Raw genomic sequence first — 16,934 nt, 5'->3', positions numbered from 1 at the left:
ATTCTTAAAAAGTTATCATGTGTTCTTATTTAATATTTATTGCAATTCTTGTGAATTTTTACATATAAAATTGTATTCCGCATTAATAGTTGGATATGCACGCAGATTTATAGACTATAGTACTCCATATCTATTTTAGGATAGAGGAAGACAAACATGTTATGTTTAGCTATAGCTAGTTTAATTAATGTAAGCCTTATGAAAAGCATCGACGACGACGTAAAAACATATTTACATAATCAAATCACTTATATATAAACCTTTACAATTGTATCGATTGTTAACTTGAAAATATATATACCCGATAATGTAAAAAATAATATATTTTCAGCGTATATAACTTAACGAGCTCAACGCAATCTATAAATATGGGTGACAATGTTCACCTGTTTTTTTAATTACCATCTTTATTGACAAACAATTAATAATCGAGATGCAACTGTTTGAGTAGTGGTAGTTTTTAATTTGTTCAGAAAATTCTCCATAGTTTTATTGGTAGATAAATGAAGTGTCAGGCCAAAAAACAAAGGAATGTATATTATAACAAACTGTAGAGAATAGATGACAAAAAATAAAATAAAAATACTTGTCTACCTTTTTTGCTTCCTATAGCACTTTTTTAATTAGGATTGGAGGAAAAGATTGAAGTTTGTTCATGTTATATATTCAAAATTGCTCCATTTTATCATTCGTATCTTTATCGTTAACAGATTGGTATAACGAACATACTTCGTCTCTACATTGGATCAACAAGATCATAAGGATTAAAAACTGCTCATTCATGTAGAGACGTGGAATAGGCCCAACCATCAACAACCTGATCATATTTGATCAAGAACAAGATCATAAGAATAAAAAACGTGAAATTTTATCCTAAGGACGGACATAATAATTGATCAAAATTCTAATGGAGGACAAAATTACTCGATTTCACATAGTACAAGAGCAAATTCTACCTTTTCCCCATTCAAAATTTAAAGCATTTTCCAAAATAAGGTTTACAAAAACTGAAAGAAAGTGATTCAGCTCTTTTATATGATAATATGGACCTCCCCAAAAGGTAATTTTAATGTGGCCTATTTCCCCTCTTTTGCAATCAATTTCGCTATGGCAGTCGCTGCTCTAGCTAATTGTCCACCATTTCCAAGTGTGATCTCTATGTTATGTATGGTTGTGCCTAAGGTCATATCGATTGAAGTAGATTCTTCTTTTGATCAATCAAAACCCCTTCTCAAACTGTACAAGCTTCTTCCAAAGCATACAGATTTCTGGATGTAGATAATGATATCTATACATATGGATCTTATATATGTCGTAGAATGAAGTACCACGTGGGTGGATATATATATATATATATATATATATGGATCCAAATCTACCGAATCACTCATGTTATGATTTTGGGTCTTCCCGTTCCGTCATCTGGCTTATGCTCTTCATGTATCATTCAGATGACAATGAAATCACGTCGATACTTCCACATGGGTTACTTCGGAGATATTTCATTTAGTAATCTGTTCTCTTGGGATATATAGGTTATTCAATACAAAATTTCAGTCTCAGTTTTGATTGGCAAATAAGTACTATACATATATTACTACATACAACAAAGAATAAATATAGATATACAGACTAAAAAGCATTTGGCAGAAGAAATAGTTAGCATTGATAGTAGTATATTAGTGTTGGGGGCTGGAAGAGTCTGTTCGGCTTTGACGTTTCTTCCTGTATCTCCAGGCAACTTGTATCCGCCTTGCTGCCAGCCCTCGCCAATATGGAGATTCATACCTGACATATTATCAAAAAGATGAAACTCTAAGAGAGTTGATGAATTATGATAGCTCAGCTGGACCTAAACTTTCACCTTGTTGGTGAGAGTTCAATTCCTGACCTTGTAAAGGCCCAATGACTTGGAACTACAACTCAACTTTGAAACATAAACATGTAAGTCTGACATCACCTCCAGAGAGGCTTCTTACTAGTTGATCTTCTCATACTCTGTATGCCATGAGTGTAGTTGTGAAATATTAATGTCGCATTATTTTATTTATCACCATGTTTCGAGTGTTTTTAAGAAATAAACAAAAAGAAAATGCATTGAACAATCAATAACTGTAAAATTGAATTACCTTAGGGCACCTTGGACACGTGGACTCCTCAAGAACCTTGCGAAAAGATTAGTGACTTCTTCAAGATCTGAAGCTCGTAATGTAAATGCTTCAACATTTGTTAGGCACCTGACTAGTCTGTTGCTCAGCAATCTGTGTCCTGGAATTCTGACCTTTTTCCCATCTGAAAGAACAAAAAAGAGAAGTGATGATAGGAAAACATTGCAATATCTATTTCATTCACACAACTTGATCTCTTCCACGACAAGAAGAAAACTCTAAGCTTATTGAAGCTTCAGATGGCCTATTCGATAATCTAGAGGACTAAAGGCAGAAAAAGTGTTAACCGTTCTTCATATGGTTTTGGATTATCTTCACTAAATTGTGAACACTCAACTTCATTTAATGGGGAAGTCACCTCTGTGATTTGACTGGTTGAAAGTTCAAAACAAATATTTATCTGAAAATCAAAACCATCAAAACACAGACTTAAAAAACTACTTATTGACCCTGGAAATCCACAGATTCATTGCATCCTGAATTGAACTAGTCTACAATACGAGAGGGAACCCTCAAAGTTCAGATTCAACATAAACAATCTTAATTGAGTAGGGTACATTGTAATTTAGGTAGTCCTCCCATTTGGTTGAGGTTAACTCTTAGAACTCGAGAACTTGATAAACAGCTCTTGTTGAAATGGAACTGATGAAGTTGATCCCTACAATCTCCTTTCTGGGTTTTCTCTCTAACTTTGTATTCTACCCTTTTAGTTTTATTAGTTACTTTCTCTGTTAATCCTTAAACACTTCGACATTTGATATCTCAAACAACGAGAATTAATTGCACATTTGGTAATTCTCATGGAAAGATACCCTATCTGCTCACGTTTGTAAGGATGGATCTTGGGCCTAACTCAACCCCCAAAGCTAGCTCATGAGCGGAGAATTGTCCAAGTCCATATAAGGAGACCAAATTCTCATCCCTTTTCCGATGTGAGAATTCTTAACACTCCCCCGCACACAGACCTCGTTAATTGGAGCGTGACACTTAATATGGGGGCCCAACATCGGTGAACAAAGAATTGGGATGAGCCTGACTTTGATACCATGAATAGATGGATCTTGGGTCTAACTCAACCCCAAAAGCTAGCTCATGAGGGGGGATCATCCAAGTCCATATAAGGAGACCAAATTCCCATCCAATTTTCCGATGTTGGAATTCTTAACAACGTTATAATTTGAAACAATTAGAGTGTTTGCTAGTCTAATAAGTCGCAGCAAAAGCTTTGACAATTTTTTTCATTGTTCCAATGAATATTGTCATATCTAATAACCACAAATTTGGAGCCAACATTCTATCATGCATATATGCTAAATATGAATGCACTCAAAAGACAATCTTTAGAAGATGTGTAATCACCTCTGTTTATAGAAGAATGCTCAAGGCACCATGTGAGGAGTTCTTCCCCACAGGCATCCCCTTCAGACAAGGAGGCCACATTTCCATCTTCTCCAATGCTTTCCATCTTACCCCGAATTATGAAAACCATCTTGTCAACCAGACCACCACGGTATAAAACTTTGCTTCCTGCTATGTATGTTTTCTGTCTCAATCTCTCACAGATGGCATCTATAATAGGTTCATCTAGAAGTGCAAATATTCGAACCTGCAAATCAACAACGTAATGCAGAAGTCATGACAAAAGCATCAAAGATTATATGTTCAATATAAAAGAGCCATTTACTACCAATTGAAGTTGATGAAGGGAGAGATCAACATTTATCTGATATAAATAAGTGGACAAATTTAAATTTGCATGGATAAAACGTGTACTTTGATGTACTGAAAACAAAATAACTCTAACAATTCAACTCCACGGCTCCACACCACCTTGTACCTTCTCCCTATGACCAGTGACCCACACCCAAACCTGCTTTATACAGACCTCTACTACTTAATCTGAACCCAAGCTTCTATCTATTTGTCCCTGACTCCCTTCTAAATATGTTTCTTAACATTTCTTGCATCTACCTAATTGATTACTGTTCTACTTCTCCAATTTTTCTACAAACACTATGTCTCAGTCCCAAACAAGTTGGGCTTGGCTATATGAATACTCACTTCTTTATTTAAGCTCATTTCATATCATCACCATACTAAAAAAAGTAAAAAATAAGTTTCATAGAGCACATATCCCTTTTTCCCTATCTGTATCTGAGTCTGCATTGATACCAAACATTTATAGAGCACATATCAAGTCAGACTTGATAAGAAGGCAAGTCTCGATGGAAGGCAAAGTAACCCTGATGTTACAAGTTCCAATCAATGAATCTCTTCCATGCAGAGGGAAGGCTAAACAGCTTAAATCTAACCCCAAACCAGGAAAGCCCCTCTTTTCCTGTCTGTTCAATTTGGTTAAACTAAAATTGACACAAAAATGAAATGTTTCAGAAACCACACCTTGATTGGCTAGATCAATGGTTCTAATGAAAAATATATGTACTGCATGTGAGCTCATCTATAAAGAGCATGAGGAATAAAATAATAAATAGAAATAAAAGATCCAAATAGTAGTCCAGTCGGAATTCACCTTTTTGATGAATTTAAAAAGATGTCTCCTTATATCTCTTTGAAGGTCTTCAGGAAGATTCTCTAGTAGCATTTCTTCATTGACCCCTCGGGTAGCTGCCCAGTTATATCTCTCTGCCTCTTGAACTTGCCTACAAGGGAGAGGATCATGCTTTTAGATTTTCTTGTAGTACAGTAGTGAGAATGGATTCCAAAAAAGCTCATTTCTAAGACTCATGATAGTTTATCATTTTGGATTAACATTGATCATACTACTGGTGCTTTAATCTGCAAGAATAGAAGATATACAATGACAGCCCCTTCAATATTTCTAGAACAATTAAAAAGAAGCCTCCCTCTGATCCATTTAGGAAATCACCCTCGCATTACAGATCTCCTAAAAGTAATCGATCTCATGGTCTTTCACTTAGAAGTATAGATACAGTCTTTACTTAGTTCCCAAATAATACAATAATTTCATCCATACAATTTTTGTTATTCTTAATATCATTAGAGAGTTAATAGCAAAGCCAAGACTCGGAAGTGGAAAGGGTGGTCCAATTTACAAAATCATTTTCATGTTTTTGACAGGAGGATTGAAGAAGGTGATGCACAAGTTGGTTGATAAACATAAGATGGATTTCCTCAATGAGAGGCAGATCATGGATGCTGTGCCCTTATAGCTAATGAGTGTGCAAGTACCAGGTTAAAAAAGTGGAATTCTATACAATTTGGATATTGAAAATGCATATCCGCATATGACCAAGTGAATTTGGATTTCCTACTCTATCTCCTGGTCATATGCGAACTTGGATTTCCTACTCAATCTCCCAAAGGAAATGTATCAAATGGATATTCTTTTGTACCAGCAGAAAAGATATTTAGTATTGGTTATAATTTTCCAATGCACATCTTCCCTTCACAAAGGGGTCTTAGAAAAGGAGACCCGTAGTCTCTTTTCCAGTTCTTGTTGGTCAGGAATATTCAGCAAAATGATAAGAATAGCCCAGTCATAATGGTTGGGTAACGGTTTTAAAGTAGCTAGCAGTGGGCAGTGGGTCCAACACAATGAAAATCTCACATCTACTATATGCTGATGATACAGTAGTATTATGTGATGTTAGTGTGGAACAAAAAACGCATTTAAGGCTTATACAAACTGGTTCTGAAGCACTGTATGGCCTAAAAGTAAATTGGAGGAAGAGTTTTATGTTCTCTGTGAACCAATTACAGGACGTTTCATCACTTGCTGGTGCAGTGGAATGACAAGTTGGTTCCTCAGCAACTAACTATTTGGGTCTTCTATTGGGTGCAAAAAAATAAGTTGCAGGAAAAATAGCAGGAGTGACAAAAAGATGAAGAGTAAAGATGAACGGAATGGAAAAGTCAATATTTCTCCTCTGGGCGGTAAACTGATTCTGATCAACAGTGTGCTTTCATATAGTGCAACATCATACTGATATGTTAAGCCAAGGTCATGAAAGAGGACATATAAAGGACTGTTATACAATTCGGCTGGCACTTAGAAATCTAAGTTGCTAAAGAAAATTTTCCAGGTAGTTATAACTTATTCAACCAGAAATAATACTTGAAATCATTTTTCCAATAATAAGAAACAACAAGACAGGGTAGTATACAGAAAATTTACAATCTTAGCAAGTCTCTAAAGGATGGAAACGAAGTCCAATCCAAGAAAGCCTTATTTGTAACTTGTAAGTAAGTAAGGTCACATTAAATAGAAGTCTGTTTAAATAATATTTTGATATTTTCTGCCATTTTAACTACTTCAGCAGAATAAGCCACTAAAAAGGGACCAAAGGAAAGGCTTCTTCTGACTTGTAAGATAAGCTGAGTGATGCTTATCTAACAAGCTGCAATAGTAGTAGTCTTAGATATAGTGTTTTCCCCCATGAATCGCGTCTTTTGATTCACTTTGTTTTTTGCTGGATTACACAGATAGAGGTTAGCAGGTTGTGGAGTGTGGTCTCGATTATCCTTTTATACTAGTAGTCATAGTATTACTCTTGTAGCTCTGGTTCCTCGATTCTATTATTATTTGCCGCTTTTTGTACTTCTATTATCATATTTTTTGGTATAGTTATTGTACAGGATGCTTTGTCATTCTTTCTATAATTATTTTTCCATGGCCTCTCCATTTCTGTTATTTCCTTCTCCAAAATGCTTTTATTTGTGTTTCATCGAACCGGGGTCTATCGAAACAACCCCTCTACCTCTAGGGTAGGGTAAGGTTTGCGTACACCTACCCTCCTCAGACCCCACTTTGTGGGATTACACCGGGTATGTTGTTGTTATTGTTACACAGATAGAGGTTGAATACCAACTTCTCTTTCCCCCTTTGCAGCAAGCATAACATTCATTGCAAAACTAAAATGTTTGATGAAATGTACTAATCTATTTGAGAACAGAGTGATGGAGAACTCCAATGGGTGTAACACTTCGGATGCAGGAGAACAAGACAACTAGACAAGTGCACTTCGAAATAAGTGGAGAAGGAAGAAGGAACTTTGAACCCACAAGGATATGAAATTCTTTAAAAGTCAATTCTCAAAATTCAACTCCAATTAAATCAAGCAATAAAAAAGTACATTTAGGCATCCAACACCAAGACTCACTTGCAAGAAAGGAATGTTAAGGATATAATAAAAAATTAATTGGGAATATTAACTTAGTTAGATATTCTAGACAACTAATAACCATATAACATCTCATAAAACTAAAATTTACATCAAAACAATCAATCAGAACTATGCTCAATTTGAGCTTACTCTGTACTTGCATCCCACATAACTAAACGTTCAGGACTTTGAGGCCACATTGAGCTAAATTAATAGATCGTACTAATTCTTCAACTTTGATCCTAGAAAGTGGAAAAGCAGAGTTGAAAAACACGGTTCCATCTCACAGAAACTTCAAGATTCGACTGAGATCCAGAATTAATGAAATTGAAGATAGGTGTGAGATATGATGATGAACAACAGATCACGCACGCACTCAACCCAGGGATGCAATCAATCTATACAAGTATATTAGAAGAAAAACTTCGGACTATAGAAGTCAGATGTAAAGAGAAAAGAGCATCAAAGGCTACCTTCTCAGTTCTACTGGCAAGCGCCTATGGCTCATCCATTGTTCAACATCACGACGTCTCAGAGACATTTCTAACCTCCTGCAGAGAAAAAAAAGAATGTTCATCGACAGGTGCACAAAAAGTGGTGCACAGTCAACACGAAGACATACTCACATCTAACAGTTACATCCAAGTAAGAGAATGTTTATTATGTTATACAGAAAGACAGGCGAACAATGTCCCAAAATTTCCACACAACCAAATAGTTTTGTTATCCAAAAATATTCCTCCAAATATTCACTTTCTAATTTCCAACACATAACTAATCTTTTTCCTGAGAAGAGGCAATGGCCTCATGTTTCAGCTGAGAGAAACAATTACAAGATATTTATGTATAACTCTTGGGGCAGAATAATATAATTACTCTTCCACACAATATATTTATTCAATTAACTGTCAGTGTTCCCTGAACAGACTAAAAATAGAATGGCAATCATGATTATCCACAAGCATCAAGTATGTTCCTTCAAAAATGAGATTTGCTGGAATACACAAATACTGAACTAGTTTAGTTAGAATAATAGAAATTTGTACCTGCGATCTAGAGACTGCAGAAAGTTTTGCATGTTTCCAATCAGGAGGGCAAAAAACAGGAGTCCCATTCCGATGATAGCCATTGTGAACAAAACTTCCCACTCAAAATAACTTGGGACTTGATTGCCAGCTAGTGTACTAATTTGCTTTAAACACCATTATAAAAAATATGTATCAGAAGTTAATTACCACACTACATGACACAAGTAACTCAACGAATGCAATGTATAAAACTCCTGGGTTGACTCATACAGGATGAAATTGTGTTAATATTATTGTGCCAAAATATGCTCAGTCTAAGCTGGGTTTCGAAATGTCTCTGATTCTCACTCAATTACTTTAGTGTTATTTTTCTGACTTGTAATTTTCTATGCCGTTCCCTCCTTGCCCTAGTTTCAAAACAAAGGATAGGGGTATAACCGTATAACAATATCTAAACACCATAGTATGCAATTTGGATCTAAATCTGGAAGTCCCCATAAAACAATGAAACTTTTGCCTACCATATTACTTGACAAACTGCTTGGGGACAAAGAAGTACTCTTAGAAATTTATCAAAAGCTCTGCAGTAAACCTACAATCCACTAGAACATGTAATACAAATTTCATATTTTAATTCAGCTGATATTAGAAATATGCAGATCATACACCCACAGTCATGAAGACTGGGTAAAGATACCTGGAATCCCCAAAACAATGAGTACACATATCTTGTGACAACACTCCCTTCAGTGGTTAGGTTAACAGCTTGTTCATAGATTCCATAGTCAAAACCTCCATTAGTAAAACAAGCAACTGCATCAGAATTGTTCTTCCACTGATCCCACGTTGGATCCCTCCAAAAATTTTTGTAGTCGTTGCCATGACCACAGTCTATGAATTCCACACACCTCGCTATCTTTGATTCACGACAAGCATCTCGAAGACATTGATTCACCCTCTAGAGATGGAGGAAAAAAGTTAGATCAGAGGATAATTTTGAAACAAGGACAAAGCAATTGGTAGGAAGCACTTCGAAATTTTCAATATGTTTGTCTCACACATACCCACAAACCCCTCTAGCCTCAGAAGTGTACAAAGAAGCAAAAGTAATGGCTATATCATAAACAAAGACATAATGAAATTGAAGGAAGAATAGAACAACATAGTACTATGAAGAACATGTTTTCACCTGTAAACCAAAAAGATACCAGCATGAGCCCACCACATGGCTTGATAAAACAAAAGTGAGAAGATTTATGAAAAAATTTGCCCATGCAGACTCAAATACAAAACCACTTGGAGACTGGCCAGCTATCAAAGGCAAAAACCTGCACAACCTGGGAATGTACTGGAGTAGTATAGCAACCCTCAGTAGATTCTTCGCGTAATTTGCCCCAGATGATGCAATAGACTTGGGTAAAATCAGCAATATGATGATCTGCACATAGCGTATATATTAATTATGCCTCAAAATCAACAAGAGACGGAGAAGACACCAAGGGAATTAACTTTACTAATAACTAAACGCCGGTGTTCAGGTTGGGTACAATAAAACCAAAAGAAGGTTGTCCTACACTCCTACTACAATCAGTTAAAAAGTGGGTGTTATTACGTTCATGGTGTACATAAAAGCACTTAGTATGTGAGAGAAATAACTTATCATTACTAATTCTATCAGTATTGAGATCCAAATAATGGAGTACACAGATATGAAGGTTAGAGAAATAGAAGAGAGGAAAGGCATATTTACCTGAGGAAGTGGTAATACGATAAAGAAGTCAACAACAAAGTATCCCGACAGATAGTTTATAGCAATCTTTTTAGGGTGGTCAACCAGGTCACCTGCTCCCACCACCCTAGATTCAGGGGCAACATAAGCTAATCGGAACTGCAAGAAAATTGACATCACATACGCACACATTATTGAAATAATAGACAAGATGAACAAAAGTGACTGTCAAACACTTGTCTCTATGCAGGAAAGTGGGAATAAAGGAAGCAAGGTCAACCAGCTTTGAAAATCTATTAACTATTTAGTTGGCTCATTGAATTAACTAAGCATTAAATGGGATGCAGCTGAATTGTCAATAAATACATTTAGAATAGAGTTAATCTGCAGAAGGCAAAAAACGTCATTCTAGCAGTATAATTCTGGAAAAATAATAAATATTGTAAAACCAACCAAGAAATGACCAAAAAAGCCAGTTACGCCGACAGGTCATCAGGAAAGAAGAGGACCAGATGACATCTCATATGGTCCGTGTTGAGAATATAATTAAGTAAACAAAAGTGTGCTCTCTTTAACAGCTTAAGATTTTAGATGAGATGGTCACACGCTTCAACATGTATCAGAGCAAGCAGAGGTCCCGGGATCAACTCTCACTGCCACACATGATCAAAAAAAATTCACGTGATTGGCCCATGAAAAAAGAATCGGGCCCGCACATGAGGTGGCATGGTGAGAATATAATTAAGTAAATAAAAGTGTACTTTTTCTAACAACTTAAGCTTTTAGATGAGATGGTCACACATTTCAACAGTGCGCAAAGAATATTAATATTGCACAGGTAAACTGTTGTTGCTAATCAGAGAGGAAATCAGAGAGGAAAAGGATTCAGCAGAGTGAAGTGGGGACTGTTACCTGAAGAAGGATGTGCATTAAGTAGATGATATCAGTGATGCTCCTCAAAATCACAATAGTTGTTGTGAGGGGCCAATTTAGCATTATGCATTTGTTCCCCTATAATCAGAACAAGAAGAATAGTCTTTTAGAGAATTAATTCAACTACTAATCTTGTTTACTATATATAGAAAATTCTGGCACTACGAAAAATATTCATATGAGCGAGAGAGAATGCAATTCCATGTAAATGCCTAACAACAACAGACATTTTGGATTCAAGATCCACCGAAAGAAAGGAATGTCTCGTATGAACAAAATTTAACGGAGTGAAATGTCTCAAGATCACAACATGCCTACAAAAGCATATAACTTCTGCTTTGGGGCTGTTTGATTGGTGGGATAAGAATAATAATCCCGAGATAAAATGTGGGATTATTTTATAGCTATCCCATACAGAAGGTGGGATAGCTAATCTAACAGGATCTCCCAACCCATGGGATATCCTAGTCTATCCTATCCCAACAAACAGTTTTAACTCATATCCTGAAAGCATAAAACCTGCGAGATGCCGAGAATAACTTCAGTTGAACAGATTATGTCCATTAATCCCAGGCATAAGAAAGTGGCTCTATGTTCTTGAGGTAAGAATGGCCTACTCTAAACTGAAATAGATTATCCATGGCATGATCTTGTGTAAAACAGTGGAATCACAAACCTGTCTTACATAGCTAATCAATGCTGTTCATGTATTTCACAGCTTACCTTTGTAGTATTTTATAATTGATTGATCATCTGCATCCTAGGGACTGAGGGTGGTATTGATATTTTGCATGAAATTACGTTCTTTATTATGCATGACAATTATGGAGAGATCATTATACCCATTTGGCCATTTGTGTATGTCCTGTAGTGTTCACTCAAATTTCGAAAGGAAAAATACTTTCATTATATTAAATCAGTTCTGGTTCTGCAAAAGCTATCATCTCTTACCAACCTATTCACTTCCTATCTGCGAGAAATGAATTAGCAAATCTTAGATAGTAGTAAGCCTCAGTAGGTGAGAAACAGAATCACTTGATTCTCTTTTCTTAGTAAAAGCATGCCAAATAATGTGAACTTCGAAAATATACTGCATATACCTAGATCTAAGCAGCACTAGCTAAGTGACAGATAATCATACATATTTATATATGTTTTATCCCTCTTAACCAAATTATAGAAAGGAAAGTGATTTCTCTCTCATAGAACTATAAAAGAATACCTTTTGGACACAAAGCAAAAAGAAGAACAGGGGATCAATAAATACTGCAAATAGGCATGAGATGACAAAAAATTTGTTCCACTTCTGGACAATCTTCGCATGAGGATTCATGACGCCAGGAATATATGGATGCAAGAAAGAACAAGTTCTCTTCGCCCATCCTTTGGCATCTCCATACAGCACATTATGGAACTGTAGATAAGCACAATAAGAACAAAAAAACACGATAATTTAGACAGCTTAACATCCAGTGAAATATTTGGAATTCGTAGGAAATGAAATGATGTATCTAAGAGCAACAGCTGAAGTACCTCAAACAAAGAAAATTTAGAGAAAGCCACAAGAAAAAGAGAAAGAAAAAGAAGTTAAAGGATAGAACAGCTTCGAAGCCTTAAATGTGCACAGGCCCATGAAGTTCTTAAGCTTAAAATTTGCATCAACTGACAACAGAGTGTGACTACTCTATTCCTCTCTTTTATTTCCATTTCAGGAAATGACATGGAACACCATCTGCACTGAGCCTCAACTAACTTTGAGGAGGCAACCATTCCAACTCAAGACTCATCAAAACTGTAGAAGCGTAATTGGGAGAAGCTTTATACCACTTTTTGGATAACAGATCTTATGCCTCAGTATACTTTTATTCATCTATCTACACAGACTTCACAATCCCTTGTCGTTCTTATAACATCTTGAGAATCACTGCAGGAAGTTTCTAAAACATCTTCCATCTCTATTTTCAAAATTTGCACTAGGCTAAAAAGACTACAATTAGCACAAACAGAGACAAATGGGTAAAAGTCAGTGTATTTTAGAATTGAAACTGCTAGTCAGCTATACCATATTATCATACTTGTCATCTGTTAATATCTGTGAATCACAGGCATATAGTTATTTACCATTGATATAAGAGGCACCGTAAACTCGCAGGGGCATAAATTCAGTAAATATTTAGGCACACAACGATGATAGGTAAAGGGACAAATATACTTTCAACTGAACTAAGGTTATTCTTTTTCTTTACTTCTTTTGAACTTGTAAGGCAGTAATTCTATTAAAAACAGGAAACTGACACTAAGTTGGTGCCAGGGAATTATAATGTGACATGGGCAAGGTCATTCTAATAATGGATATTGGAACTGGAAACCACAAAGCTTTCATTATTGCCAAAACCATAATCAAAGATAACCCAAAGTTTGATCGTTATGAATTCATCAGTATATCATCAACTTGAATGCATAAATAGGGGAAGTCAATTGGCCATGCATAGTAGTTTACCAAAGAACGAAAGCCATAGATGCATATTTTGAAAATAGTGTTCATGGTAGATAAAGCTAGAATTGGGACTCTGAAAATCACATCATAGCACATAGCTAGGAAGTCATACATTTAAGTTGATCAAAGTGCAATACCTTGTGATCAAATATATCTGAAGACTTCGAATTATTTTGCCGTGCTTTTAAATGGTAATAGGTTGGACATGTTGTGCAATACGGATCGTTGCACATGCCCAGTTGTCCAGACTTAAAGAGATGTTCATTTTTCCCAGTGTAGTCATTATTACGCCAGCCATTTCGTTCTGCACTGCTAATTGAAGGATATTTTTCTGTTGTAGGCAGAGTTGGTTTATGCACTACTGAAGCGGGAGTGGGCCGAAAGCTATTCTCAGGCTCGCGACCAATATATAATGGCCCACTCATTTGAACCAATGAAGTTCGCCTCTCACTTCTCAAAGGACCAGTATGGCCTACATAACTACTATCATTTTCAAATGAATCCATAGAGCTCATTGGCATTGACAGGGATGCACTCCTTGTCCTGTACGTAGAACGTCGATTTTGAAAGGCGTCATTTCCATCAGACTGTGGATATGATGGTGATAACATCGGCATCTCATCTTTTTCAAAAGTGTCCATCCCTCAGATAGTCAACCTGCAAGAGGAATTTAACAGCATTTTAATGAAGAAAAGCTTCTTTTTTTTTTTATAACCGAGAAATCCGTCTGTGACCCGCCCTTTGGACCAATCACAGCCTTCTAAACTCAGTGGATAATGAGCCCGCCCCTCTACCCTTCTCCACTTAAATACCGGGCTTCGCTTTGCATGGTGTGGGGCTTGAACTTGCGACCTTAATGAAGAAAAGCTTTTGCCAGAAGCTTGACTGTTTAAAGAACAAAAGATGCAAAATGACTTCACAAGTCTTTGCAAACCAAAACTACAAAATCTAACAAAAAAATAAAAGTTCAACGAGTACCCAAAACAAATTTCTAAAGTAAGCTAGATTACTTGACACAGTAAAGCAACTAGCAGATTTCCAAGACTGCAGGAGGAAAATGGAAAACTACCACCCAAAGCGAACCAAAGTTCTCAGACAAAAGCATGGTGAGAACTGAAAAAGTTGCATACACAACATAGATTATTCAGTAGTTGTGAAGTGACACTTACGTGAGTGTGCATTCATCGCGTGAGACATATAGATCTGTATAATTTTGTTTAAATACTTCCATAGTGCTGGGAATCCATTAGAATGCATTGAAAATTTTAATTCTCTTAGAGAAAAGCTTGTATCAAGAGAAAGTCATAAATTAGACTCATTATGAAATAGATTATTGTTCTCCTTAGTCTCTAACGATTGTCGAGAAGGTGTCACGTGATCTTATAACTGTCACTCTTAATTCACCTTCTCTTCCAATCCTATAAAAATGGATGTCTAGCAGCTCAATAACCTAAGACTCTCTTCAAGTAGAAATCATATTCACAAAGGTATGAGATCATCATAGGAAATGTGTGTGTGTATTATACATATGACTTTTATGGAAGGGGAATGCTTTTCCTACAGGAATGTGTGTGTGTGTGTATGTATTATATACATGATTTTTATGGAAGGGGAATGCTTTTCCTACATAATTGATGCCTCGAAAGATTTCATGATCAATAACATGCTGCGTTGAGCCTAGTTTTACGTGTCTGGATATGCATGCCGAATAAATTTTGTTCCACACTCCAAACTGGAAAATTTTATGCAACACTTGATAGAGTTTAACATCATGTGACAACAACATACCCAATGTAGTTTCACAAAGTGGGTTTGGGGAGGATAGAGTATATGCAGACCTTACCCCTTACTTTACCTCAAAGGTAGAGAAGTTGTTTCCGATAGACCCTCGGCTCAAGAAAAAACAGTCCAAAGCAATCTAGCAAAAGAAGTAACAGAAGTACATGAAACAACAAATAGTAAACAGAACACTACTACCACAAAATAATATCTCTAGCATCATTTGACAATCTGTCAAAATTATCAGATTCAAACCCCCTATTATATTCATTGCAGGCAAATCAACTTCTTTCAACAAAAAAATACATAGTTTAAAACCCTCCTTATCTCCAAACCCATCATCTCCCTCCATTATTTTTTTAAAAAAAAATAAAATACCAAGGATGGCAAATAGGAAAAGCTTTTATTTTTTTATTTTTGTTTATGACCGTGGTGTCCGGGGCTATCACCAGCAACAAGTAACTCTGTCCACTAAGGATATGACAGATAGAAGAATCACTAAGTGTTTTTTTTTATCTCCACTGAGTTTTGAAGAGATCAGAGTTCTTAGTCACTTTATTGACCATTACACCACACCATTTGGTGCAAAGCTTTTATAATTTTAAAATCTTGAAATAATTTAGAATTTGCTTCTAAGTTGAATTAATTGGGATAAATGCAGGATTTTTGATGCATGAACATAGTACACACTCTACTCTGACTAACAGACGCAAGGTTCTTGTAATCATCGAAAACGAAAAGCTGATAACCAACTTCAATTTCAACATATTTCAAAAAAAAAAAAGACAAACAAAAATCACAAAACCCACAATTCAACTTAACTTCTTAACATAACTTGTAAGAAAAGGAAAACTGAAATTTAATCCAAGAAACTCAAAGAAAAGTGATAATTTCGAGTACAGAAAAGATGAAGAAAGAAAGTAAATCAAACCTGATACAATTGCAAAAGAATTATGGGTTCAATCTGCTTCCGGCATTGGGAATATCAGAGTAGCAGAGAAACAGCAATGGCCAATTGGGTTTTAATAAATAAACTACTACTTGCTAAAGAAAGAGCCGTGTAGGAGAAGAGAAAAATTAAAAAGACGACTTAAGAAGACTGACTGAAAGAGAATTGAAATTTATTACACTCTTTCCTTTCATATTACTTGGTCGTTCAAACGACTCGTCGTTTTTTCCGACCCTACCCCCTAACATTTTTGTTTCTATTAATAGAGACTACAAAAATTATTTTAGCATAAATACATCTAAAATAAGTAAATTCAAATAGGTTTTTAATACTTCCTTGATCTCAATTTATGTGATATTATTTTATTAGACACAAAATTTAAAAAATAAATAAATACCAAATTATCTTTGTTAAATTTACTTATAATAGACTTTTCTTCGCAATAAAGTAATAAAAGACTCCCCATAAAAGTAAAATATGAATTATGCTATTGAAAAGATATTTAAATAAAAATATATATAACAACTTTTTAAGACAAACAACAACATATCACTGAAATCTCACTAGTAAGGTTTGAGAAGGTAAAATACACACATACCTTATCACTTCCTCATAGAGGTAGAGAGGTTGTTTCCGAAAGAGTCAAGCAAATATAACTATTCTAGATATAAAGAAGAAAATATAGCACATCACAAGAAAACAATGTA

The 16,934-nt window shown here is 35.6% G+C and overlaps 1 protein-coding gene across 2 annotated transcripts; it reads right to left on the bottom strand.

Moving 5' to 3' along the window:
* Positions 1–1,510: 1,510 nt before the first annotated feature.
* LOC125858601 (probable cyclic nucleotide-gated ion channel 20, chloroplastic) lies at positions 1,511–16,332 on the bottom strand. Of its 2 annotated transcripts, XM_049538429.1 has the most exons (14): positions 16,210–16,320; positions 15,343–15,417; positions 13,637–14,156; positions 12,225–12,416; positions 10,982–11,080; positions 10,091–10,228; positions 9,530–9,778; positions 9,038–9,298; positions 8,359–8,504; positions 7,786–7,863; positions 4,699–4,828; positions 3,528–3,774; positions 2,130–2,292; positions 1,511–1,788 (listed from the first exon to the last, which is right to left on the bottom strand). In XM_049538429.1, the coding sequence occupies exons 3-14, from the start codon at positions 14,138–14,140 to the stop codon at positions 1,680–1,682; spliced, it is 2,316 nt and encodes a 771-aa protein (XP_049394386.1). In that variant the 5' UTR covers positions 14,141–14,156; positions 15,343–15,417; positions 16,210–16,320; the 3' UTR covers positions 1,511–1,679. The 2 variants fall into 2 exon arrangements, with proteins under 2 accessions (XP_049394386.1, XP_049394387.1); XM_049538430.1 differs by lacking the exon at positions 15,343–15,417 and having other exon boundaries at positions 16,210–16,332.
* Between the last annotated feature and the right edge of the window lie 602 nt (positions 16,333–16,934).

The sequence above is a fragment of the Solanum stenotomum genome, chromosome 3, assembly GCF_019186545.1.
Source record: "Solanum stenotomum isolate F172 chromosome 3, ASM1918654v1, whole genome shotgun sequence".
Taxonomy (NCBI): domain Eukaryota; kingdom Viridiplantae; phylum Streptophyta; class Magnoliopsida; order Solanales; family Solanaceae; genus Solanum; species Solanum stenotomum.
The sequence above is the reverse complement of the archived record's forward strand: the minus strand, read 5'-3'. Positions and strand labels throughout refer to the sequence as shown.